Source organism: Elephantulus edwardii, unplaced genomic scaffold (genome assembly GCF_000299155.1).
Source record: "Elephantulus edwardii isolate Elephantulus edwardi_28Jun2011 unplaced genomic scaffold, EleEdw1.0 scaffold00053, whole genome shotgun sequence".
NCBI lineage: Eukaryota > Metazoa > Chordata > Mammalia > Macroscelidea > Macroscelididae > Elephantulus > Elephantulus edwardii.
Window position 1 is genome coordinate 3,037,640 of NW_006399803.1, and position 11,822 is coordinate 3,049,461.

Here is an 11,822-nt window from a genome sequence, read left to right on the forward strand (position 1 = left end):
AGAGCGTTGCTGCCTTGAGCTCTCCCGGTGCAGGGAGAGCAGCACCTCGCTTGCCTGGATGTGGTTGGCTTTAGGGGGGCTCGGCAGCAGGGGTGTCGTGACGGTGACAGGAGCTGCAACAGGTAGACGCCCAGAGACCGACCCCGGCCAAGGCAGGTGTGTAGGGGCGCGCGGCGGGGCGCAGCTTGCCGGGTGCAGCGTGCCGCCACCGCGGCAGGGAACGTGCACTTTGCAGGGAGAAGTGGCTGCGTAATCTGGAGGCACAGTCAATGTGGTGCTGGGCGCTTGTTGTTTTGTTTTTCTACTTTTTTTCTCCCCTTTGGTCGCCAGAGGACTATTTTGGTAAAGTTTGACCACATTGGATAAATTCCCCCTAACGAGGAGTTTTGAACCGCCTTTGGCAGCTGGAGTTCTACCACTCTTCCTTTTCCCCAAAGATGAATTTTGGGTCATTTTCCTTGTACAGTTCTGAAAGGACGTTGGAAAACTATTGCTCTTCTCTATTAATTGCGGAAGCTCCCAGATTTCAATCAAAGGTGTAGTTAAATAAGGGCAATTGAAGGAGAGACAGATCCTGATGGATCCTGTGCGAAGGGGACCTTCTTGCTTTTCCTCTTTTCTTGGGAAACTCATGAGAGGCTAAGATTTCTGTGGCATCACTTGGAATTCTTAGGGTAGGTGAGCAGGGGATGGATGAAGCTTCTTTTGGTGGCATCCTTAACCTGCTACTGAATTTAGGTGCATGACTCCCTACTTCATTTTAAAAGACCGACTTTAAATCCTGTTTGTTTGTGTCACCCTCACTTTTAAATATTAAAAAAAACAAAACAAAACAAAAAAGCACAAAAAACCTAACCCAAACATGGGGAAACTTTCATTTGGTGGCAACTAAGTTTTGAAACCGCTGGGTTTCACATGTACCAAACTGTTTCTTAACATTGTGTGTTGCCATTTTTCTAGGTGCTGTTATTGATGGTATTTACATAGTAATGATAACAGCATTCTTCAACCCTGAAATCCTGCTGGGAAGTCTTAATTTTGTCTTTGACTTCATGGCAAGCTATCATAGAACTGCTTAGAAGAAGTTGGGTTGTTTTTGTTCTGTTTTGTTTAAAATGATCTAAATAAATGGGCTCTTTTCTCTTTCAGCTAGAAATAGTTTTGTTTAGGGATTTTGGAAAGATCAGGTGCTCAGTGAATTAGGTGAGTGACTAGAAATCAGGTGCGCTTAGTTCTAACTGGTTCTCCTGCTCTCTTGGGTGACCTTGGGCAGGTTTCTATCATTTACTTCATCTGTAACAGAGGGAAACATAATAATAGTTCTGTAGTGAATATGGTTGCAGAAATAGTTACATACAGGGAACTTTTACAGGTATGTAACCTAGCAGTGATTGTGACAATTCTTAAGGGGCAATCTTTAAGATGCCTTATCACAGAGAAAGAAATATATAAAATGATGCCTTTGAAATGGTTCATGTTTGAGGAAATGTTAAAAGTGAAAGTATTTTCTAATAAAATATAAATTTGGAAGAAATTTTGCTGTGATTTTTGAGAATAACATTACCTTTTGGGAAAGGGCAACTTAAAAGGGACTTATATACATTAAAATTTTAGGCAAATCTTCCTTGTTGGAATTTTTTAGAGCATATGCATGGCTTAAAGTAGAACTTCTATCATTATTTATTTTTCTTGTTAAATTTGCTCTAAGTTTTGAGAGGAGGCTATTTCTATAAAAATGAAAAAGTTATGTTCATTTTTGCCTTTGTCCTATCAGAGTCTTTTTAAAATAATACCAGCTTATGGGGGGCAAGTCAGGTTTTATTTAAGTGATACAGAGTTTAGCAACAAATGCTTTCACTTTACCTTTCACATTGAGCCCTGTGAGAATCATATTCTTCATGTGGCATGCTGTGTTCACTGGAGAATTCAGGTTGACTAAAATTTTGCTCAGAGAATGGTCATTATGCTAGTGCCAAAGAAGGCAATCCAGGATTCCTGGACAAGATGGGAAATAAATTCCTAACTTGGTCCTTTTGATTTTTTAAGAGAAGGTGAATTAAACTAGTATTGGTCAGCATTAAATATTTGCAGTAAATCTTTTTATAAAGAGAGAGGAATGTGGAAAAAAAATGTTTGCAGTGGTAGCTTTGCAGATGCTCCATAGCCCCAGTTGTGGCTTGTTTGCTCCAAATCGTTGTTTCCTTTGTTGAGAAGTGTACTAGGTTGACAGATCAGAAGAATACTTTAAAAACAAAGTTAATTTCAGTTTCAGCAAATCCTCTTTTGCAAACTCTTTAATAATAGCCCTGTTGGTAATGTGGCAAGATACAGGCTGTGTTATGCTATAGTTAAGAGAGTTCAAGACTAACAAAACAGGACTTGGAAAGTGTGGTCTATTACACGATGTTCCCTGATAAAGTGCTTCCTCAGAATGCTTTAGGACTGTCAGTGTATATTGTATAGATTCTCCTAAAATCATAGCTTCATAGAAACCTGGGGTATGGCTTATGCTTTAGGGCAAAGTGTTGGAATGATTTAGGGATCTGAATTTTAAAAAAACAAACAAAAAACACACAACAACTGATTTCTGCACTGTAGAATTTCTCAGGGAGGTTAGCATGCAAATTTATGGCATGAAAACGTCAATAACCACTAAGTTGATTATATTTCTTAAATGACAGTTTGGAGGATGACTCTTTGGAGTGAGGACTGGGTGGGGATTCCTTCTTCGACTCAAAGCAGAGGGTTCAGGCAGGCCCGTTGCCTTGGGCCAGGGGAAAGAAATGAATGAGAAGCTGTGTAAGTGGGGAAAGTATGTTTGTGTGAAGTCTTTAGAAAGGGAGACCTCCAGGCATTTGAGTAGATAGTGGTGAATTTTGCCAAGACAGAAAATATCGACTTAGGGGCAGGGCTGAGTAGGGGATGATACTCCATTTTGAACCTACACATATGTTCCTTGTGTTTATTTGACCTAAAATAACTTTATTTTATGATAAGTATGTGTGTGTGTGTGTGTGTGTGTGTGATATATATATACACATACACAAAGCCAGTGCCGTTGAGTTGATTCCTGCTAATGGCGATCCTGTCAGACAGAGTAAAGCTTGTCATGCAGAGATTCTAAGGCTGCACATCTTTTGGGAAGCAAGCTACTCCCATCTCTGCCCCCCTCATCCCACTCCATGCTCCTCCCCAGAAAGGCTGGTGAGTTCGAGCCATCACTGTTGGTTAGCAGTCAACTGCCTTAACCATAGTACCACCAGAGTTCCATATGATGGTAATCATCGCTATTTGAACAGTTCAGTCTCTTTCCAGGAAGATAATTAACAAGACTTAAACTCACTTCAGAATTATGAGGTGAGGGTGGGATGAGGTGGAAATCCCTATATAAATGGCCCGACGCACTGCAAAGTCATATTATTTAAGGGTTCGAGCCATCACTGTTGGTTAGCAGTCAGCTGCCTTAACCACAGTACCACCAGAGTTCCATATGATGGTAATCATCGCTATTTGAACAGTTCAGTCTCTTTCCAGGAAGATAATTAACAAGACTTAAACTCACTTCAGTATAATGAGGTGGGGATGGGATGAGGTGGAAATCCCTATATAAATGGCCCCACGCACTGCAAAGTCATATTATTTAAGGGTTGGCTGTAAATTTTACTAGGATATAAACATGCACACATGCCTGTACCCTAACCTCCATGCTGCTCACTGACCAACTGTGCATGCATGCACACATACACATAAACATCCCTCTATTTATATTTGATATGGAGAGAGCAGAATATTCTCAGGTAGAAGTGGGCATATTTTTAATTTATGGCTGTGACTTAATGTTTTGGTAGTCAAGTAGAAAGGGTCATTATTAGATACGTGGTCTAATTACCCTTTAATCACCTTTTATTTGGCATTCATCTATACCAGTTTTTTTTAGAGGAGACAGAAGCTGGAATAAGCAGATAATCTCTCAAGATAAAAACACTAAAGAAAAAATTCAGGCCTTGAGTTGTAATACTGAAGGGTTTTATGGGCAAATTATTGAACAGTATGATGCCGCAAGCATCAAAGAAGATGGAAAGAATGCATAAAGTCACTGTACCAAAAGAAAAATCTTGGTTAATGTTCAACCATTTCAGGAGGTCACATATGATTGAAAACCAAATTACACTTAAGAATTCCAAGATATATTGAAGGTATTTATGAACAAGACTCCAGGAATTGACAGAATATCAGCTGAGATGTTTCAGCAAACAAATTGTGTGTTTTAAGGACTCATATGTATCTATGCCAAGAAATTTTTAAGCTAGCGACCTGACTAAATAAATGGGAGAAATTTATATTTGTGTCTGTTTACAAACAGAGGTGAGCCAGTATGGAAATTAGTGAACAACAATAATATCAAACACAGTAAAGTTTTGCTTAAGGTAATTTTAAAAACATGCTAGCCACAGTTTATCAGTGGCAACTGTCAGAACATCAAGTCATATTCAGAAGAGGATCTGGAATAGAGGATATTGTTGCTGATGTCAAATGGATCTTGGCTGAAAGTAGAGAATACCAAAAAAAGTGTGTGTCTGTGTTTTTGTTGCCTATGCAAAGACATTTGACTATTTGGACCACCAAAAATACAGATAATACTGCAAAGAATTTGAATTCCACAACGAATAATTGTGCTCATGGGGAACCTCAACACAAGGAGTCATTCCGACAGAAAAAGGAGTGGCAAGAAGCTGTGCTGCAGTCCTGAAGGCTTGCTGTCCAAATCTACCATCAGCTCTGCAGGAGAAGGATAGGCAGTCTCTTCCCATGCTATTAACTGCCTCTGAAGCTGAACTCTCCGAGAGTCAGCTATGGATCGGTTTTGACAAACAACATGTGATTTAAAATCAGGAAAGATATGTCAGGATTTTATCCTTTCACCATATCTATTCAGCCTGTATACTGAGCAAATACACTGAGAAAATGGACTACATGAGTAACAACATGACATCAAGACTGGAGGATGACCCATTAACAGTGTATGATGTACAGACCACCCAGCCATGCTTACTGAAAGTGAAGAAAACTTGAAGCACTTCCTGATGAATATTAAAGACTAAAGCAATCCCCATTACTGAACCAAATATGCAAGGTAATGATAAATGGAGGAAATATAAAAGTTGGCTGAGATTTCCTTTCACTTGGATCCATAGAAGCAGTAGTCAAGAACCCATGAAGACATCCAGTCCATGGAAGCAGTAGTCAAGAATTCAAAATACACATTAAATTAAGCATGATTGTAAAAGGTCTCTTCAAAGTATCAAAAATCTAAGATGTCTCTTTTAGGACTGGGGTGCGTCAGACCCGGCCAAGCCCTGTCATTGTCATTTGCCTCATCTGTATATGAACACAGTGTAGTGAATAAGGAACACTGAAAAACTGATGCTTTTTATTGATGATGTTGCTGAAGAATATTGAGTGGACTGCAAGAAGAGGGAACAGATCTGTCTCAGAAGCAGACAGATAGCCAGAGTGTCCCTTCGAAGAGAGGATGCTGACACTTTGTCTCAGGTACTTTGGACATGTTATCAGGAGGGAACAAGGCCCTGGAGGAGGTCATAATGCTTCATAAAGCAGAAGACCAGTGGAAAAGTGGAAGCCCTTCAGTGAGATGGATTGGCACAGTGGTTGCAACAATAGACTCAAATAGCAATGGTTGTGGGGATTGGTGTAGGACCAGGCAGTGCTCTGTCCATAGGGTCATTATGAGTTGGAACTGGCTGGAAGTCATCTGACATCACCAACAGAGAACCACTTCAACCTTTATAACTTGACTGACTTTACATTTTTGTGTGGTTGATTTGCACAGAGGAATTCATAGGCTACCATAAAGTTGAAAAATACGATATTGATAGCTTTTAATATAAAAAAATATTTAGTGGTGCCCTTTTGTTCTTAGTTTGTGGCATGCTTGAAAAGAAGCTCTTGTGATGCGGTTGAGGTAGTTGAGGTGATCAGTTGCTACCCCAAAGGCTGATGGTTTGAGCTCACCAGCTGCTTAGTGGAAGAAGAGACGTTTGCTCCTATAAAGATTTATTGCCTTGAAACCTGGGCAGTTTTACTCTGTCCTCTTGGTTCCCTACAGGTTGAAATGGACGTGATGTCAAACAGTTTTGGTTATTTTATCATCTCCTCGACGTAATTCAAGCTCTGCTGCTTAATAGCTACGAGGCATGTGTCTCAGTTTCCTCTTGTGTATCATTTAGATAGGACTTTGAGCAAGAGTATAGGAGCCCTGGTGGCATAATGGGCTAAGTGTTGGTCTGCTAGCCTAAGCGTTGGAGCTTAGAACCCAGCAGCAACATCACGGGAGAAAGATGAAACATCTGCTCATGTTTAGGATTTACAGTCTCAGAAACCTGATGGGGCAGTTTTACTCTGTTACAGAACCAACTGTGGGTGAAAAGTGACTTGATAACAGTGAATTTTTACTAGGTTTATAGGGTTGTTTGTAAGAACAAATGTATCTAAAAGGGCTCATAATACAGCACTGGGTCATGTAGTAGTACATAATAAATATTTCAATGCAGGCCTATTATAGTTATTTTGTATAGGAAATAAATTTGTGTACGTAGGGCCAAATGATATACAACTGCTTATCTAAATCAGTTCTGTGGGTCCCTGTGGATAGGCATTGTGTGTTTTGTCACTAGACATACAGTGACTGGCCAGGATGTACTAAGCACTTGGTAAGTGTTGAATGAACAGATGCTTAGATTATAGGGATGTATCTTAAGCTCTCTCCATAATTTTCTGTTGGGAGTAAGATTTATTAGGAATCCTTTCAGTAAGGGGTACCGCTAGATCATAGGTCATGCCAAAGTCCTTGCTGGTATTAAGATGTAGAAGAGAGCTGTCCTAACTTTTTAGATTATCATATGGCCTCTCTGAGTTGTGAACCATTCTCATCAAGTGGGCTCGATGCATTGCTTTTTTGTCTTGTCTTGGATGTTAAATGATCATCCTTACTTACTCAATTTAAGGAACTCTGGTGGCCTAGTCTGTAGAATGTTGCATTACTAAGCCAAAGGCAGCATCTCTGGAAGTTTAAATCCACCAGCTGCTTGGAGGGAGAAAGATGGGTGGTTTCCTCTTAAGATTTATAGCCCTCCAAACCCAGGGTAGCCTCTGAGTCATTGTGAGTCAGAACCAGCTCGTGGCAGGAAGTTTCTTGAGTGCAGTAGTGTAGCACTGCATTTGTGCTCCTAACCATTAGATTGACAGTTCAGATCCACCAGCTGTTCCTCTGAAGACAATTAGCCTCCTCCCATAAAGATTTACAGCCTTGGCAACCTGACCAAGTGTTACAATGAGTAGAAATTGACTCAGTGGCAGTAGTTAAAACAGTCCAAGGATGTTGTCTTATTGTAAAGATAATTATGAAATTAGTTTTCCTATGATAATTCCTTTGATGCATTTTTACTTGGAAATGAATTACATTAATGAATTTCCTTATATGCAAATCTAAGTATTTAATGAAGTTATATATAAAATATAATTATATGTAGTAAAATGTTGTTGTTGCTATGTGACATCGAGTCGCTTGCGACTCATAGTGACCCTATGTATAAGAGCTCTATACGTTCTTCTATCCTGTGCCAACCTAGCTATAAAGTGATATATATATAAAATTTTGTTTTATATATATACACACACATATACATGTGTATGTATGTGTGTATGTATATAGGTGTGTTGTGTGTGTGTATATATATGTATATATATATAAACCATTTCCATATGATTTAAGGACTTCAGAGTCTGTGGAGTCTTAAGACTTAGTTTAAACCTGATTTTGCCACTTTCTGTAACTTTGACGTTGGGCAAGTCACCTACCACACTGAGTCCTCGGTTTCCTCCTTTTCCTGCTTTATATCAGTTCCCAGAATTACTCTGAATATTACATAAACTTAACACGTGTCAGTACTTTTTGCATACAGTAAAGGCTATATTGTAAATATGTTTTATTTAGGTGCAAAATAGTTTACTAAAATAGAATTGCTTTCCTTTTTCTGACTCCCCAACAAGTTACAGTGAAGAGTGTTATAAACACCTTAGAAGGTAAACAGTTTTAAATAACTGGAAATACATGTATTTTCTAGCTTCATAAATAATAATTTTAGAATTTCTTTTAGGATGCTATTGCCATAACTGACTCTGATTTAATTTTTTTTTAATGTAAATTTGTTTGTTAGCTATGGAGACCAAAGGATACCCCAGTCTACCTGAAGGTGTAGATATGGAAAGGCGGTGGGGTCAAGTTTCCCAGACTGTGGAGCCTTCTTCTCTGGGACCTACTGAGAGGACTGATGAGAGTAACTACATGGAGATTGTCAACGTCAGCTGTATTTCCGGTGCTATTCCAAACAACAGTACTCAAGGAAGCAGCAAAGAAAAACACGAACTCCTCCCTTGCCTCCAGCAAGACAATAATCGGCCTGGAATTTTAACATCTGATATTAAAACTGAGTTGGAATCTAAAGAACTTTCTGCCACTGTTGCCGAGTCCATGGGGTTATACATGGATTCCATACGTGATGCTGACTACACCTATGATCAGCAGAATCAACAAGGCAGCCCAGCGAAAATTTACCAGAATGTCGAACAGCTGGTGAGGTTTTACAAGGAAAACGGCCATCGTCCTTCCACCCTGGGCAGTGTGAGCAGGCCCTTGAGGCCCTTTCTGCCTGACCCTGGCAGCTGTGTCAACGGTGGGGTCATGCGTGCCATCGTGAAAAGCCCCATCGTGTGTCACGACAAGAGCCCGTCCGTGTGCAGCCCTCTCAATATGACATCGTCCGTTTGCAGCCCGGCTGGAATCAACTCTGTGTCCTCCACCACGGCCAGCTTTGGTTTCACAGTGCACAGCCCCATCACCCAGGGAACTCCTCTGACATGCTCCCCTAACGTCGAAAGCCGAGGCTCCAGGTCGCACAGCCCTGCACACGCCAGCAACGTGGGCTCTCCACTCTCAAGTCCATTGAGTAGCATGAAATCACCAATTTCCAGTCCTCCGAGTCACTGCAGTGCAAAATCGCCAGTATCTAGTCCGAATAATGCCACTCTGAGGTCCTCTGTGTCTAGCCCTGCAAACATCAACAACTCAAGGTGCTCTGTTTCCAGCCCTTCCAACACAAATAACCGATCCACGCTCTCCAGCCCCACAGCCAGCACGGTGGGATCTATCTGCAGCCCTGTGAACAGCGCCTTCAGCTACACGGCTTCGGGCACCTCTGTGGGATCCTGTGCAGCTCGGGATGTGATTCCGAGTCCAGACACACACGAGAAAGGTGCTCCAGAGCTCCCTTTCCCCAAGACCGAGGACGTAGAGAATGCCATCTCAAATGGTGTGCCTGGTCAGCTGAACATTGTCCAGTACATCAAACCAGAACCTGACGGCGCTTTCAGCAGCTCCTGTCTAGGAGTTAGCAAAATAAATTCCGATTCCCTGTTTTCAGTACCAATCAAGCAAGAATCTACCAAGCATTCGTGTTCAGGTACTTCTTTCAAAGGGAATCCAGCAGTAAACCCATTTCCGTTTATGGATGGCTCCTATTTTTCCTTTATGGATGACAAAGACTATTATTCTCTATCAGGAATCTTAGGACCACCTGTGCCAGGCTTTGACGGTAACTGTGAAGGTGGCTCGTTCTCAATGGGGATTAAACAAGAACCTGATGATGGGAGCTACTACCCTGAAACCAGCATCCCTTCCTCCGCCATTGTGGGTGTGAATTCAGGTGGACAGTCATTTCACTACAGGATTGGTGCTCAAGGTACAATATCTTTGTCGAGATCTGCTAGAGACCAATCTTTCCAACACCTGAGTTCCTTTCCTCCTGTCAGCACTTTAGTGGAGTCGTGGAAATCACATAGTGACTTGTCGTCGAGGCGAGGTGATGGATATCCGGTCCTAGAATACATTCCAGAAAACGTATCAAGGTAAGGGTGCAATTTTCTCCCCCGTTTTTTTTTTTTAAAAGTTTATCTTATAAAAGCATGTTTTTTTCCTCTTAAAATGATAAAGATGAGCATTATCTTGTCAGTTTGTCACTTTAAACATATTTCAATTTTCTACTTTATGATGGTCCTACTCCTTTACTTATTAGGATAATACGTATTTTTAAGTGGAGAAAGAGGAACAAAATGGAAAAAAATGCTTAGAAAATATTTATATTGACTGCAAGATATCCACATTGGTGTTTTCCCTCTTAAATTGCCAAGTTTTGGTACTTGCAGAATATTTGTTTCCACCGCTTGTCATTATATTTACTTTAGCAGATTAATGCTAGATTTTTTTTTTTTTCATTAACAGCCTACTGGTTCATGAAAATGGTTTTAAAATGAGGTTTTGGTGGTTTAGGTCCCCCCCCACCCCTTTTACTTTATTAATCACCTAATTGGTTGTGGGGGAAAAAATCTGTTACCCGCAAGTTCCCCACCCTCCCCAGGTTCTCCTAGGTGGGTTCATTATATGAAAGTTGTGGTTTTCAATACAAATACAAATAAATAATTTCCTTCACTGTTGAAGGCTTTTAAAGACTCAGCATATCTAAAATTACCAAGTGGACAAGCTTGCTTTCTTACTCATACTGAAAGCGAAATATGTCATTGCAGTTTTGAATTGGTATATTTATAACTTTCAAATCTACAAGAAGACATACTTTATTTATGGTAAAATATCTCTTGCCTTTTGCTGTTGCAGATACTAAAGTGTACATTCTTGAGGGAAAACACAAGGAAGAGGTTTTTAGATGGAGCTATAAAGGGTGGCTCTAAGTTATACAAGGGATTGTTGCATTGGACTTTGCTTCTGTACTGTTTTTATTGCATGATTATGATAAATGATCCCTTTATTGAATATATAAAAAAATAGATTTCCCACATACACACGTTCCTTTAGCTATTTTCCTTTATTTGTGGAAGGTTGGATATTTTCCTTTCTTTCTCAATAAACTTCTTTTGTGTAAAATAATGTCCAACTTCTTAGCAAAATGTAGTGCCTACATGTATATGTATGTTTTCCTCTGTGTATATGTTTCATTCTCTCACTCTCCATATACACACAGAGAAACAAATATATGCTCATGTTTATATATTAATATTTTTTCTGATAAAAAATGAAAATTTGTACATTCTTCCTTTTCCTTGTAATTGGCTGAAACCTTCATTGGTTCCTCTGGCTTTTGTGGGAGCAAATATTTTATCAAGGATACGTTCTTATAGTTGGTTCTGAATAATATAAACTGTTCCATTATGTTGTAATGCCTCTAAATCTTAAATTCTAAACTCTTTAACAGAAGTCATGAGATTGCATGGCTTCCAACAAAATCAAACTTTCTTTGTTTTTAAAGCTTTTTTAACTTTCAGAGAAAGAAAATCTTGGCAGGTGATGTGGATGTTTTTGTAAAGTAATGCTTTGGTGAAAAGAGATGGGTTGCACAGTGGATTAAGCATTAGGCCACAAACCAAAAGGTCTGCAGTTGGAATCGACCAGCTGCTCTGTGGGAGAAAGATGAAGACGTCATTTTCTGTAAGGACTTACAGCTTTAGAAACTCTGTGAGGCCGTTCTGCCATATACTCCAGGGTCACTGTGGGTCTACTGGCAGCATGTGGGTCTTTCCTGAGTTAGCAGAACCAGGCCGCCCCAGTTCAAATCCCACCTCTACTGCTTGTTTTGTTTCCCTGTGTGTATCACTTCGCCTGTATACTTCAGTTTTTCGCATCAGGGAAAAGGCAAGTAAATATATATAGGTATATGTTTACTTATATTTATTTT

The 11,822-nt window shown here is 40.0% G+C and overlaps 1 protein-coding gene across 2 annotated transcripts in view; it reads left to right on the forward strand.

The window, feature by feature from the left end:
• Positions 1-8,239: 8,239 nt before the first annotated feature.
• The window catches only part of NR3C2 (nuclear receptor subfamily 3, group C, member 2), a 488,297-nt gene continuing 484,714 nt past the window's right edge, over positions 8,240-11,822 (forward strand). For both annotated transcript variants that reach the window (XM_006886991.1, XM_006886992.1), the window contains exon 1: positions 8,240-9,984. In XM_006886991.1, the coding sequence (XP_006887053.1) occupies positions 8,240-9,984 (1,745 nt within the window). The remainder of the gene's footprint in view (positions 9,985-11,822) is intronic.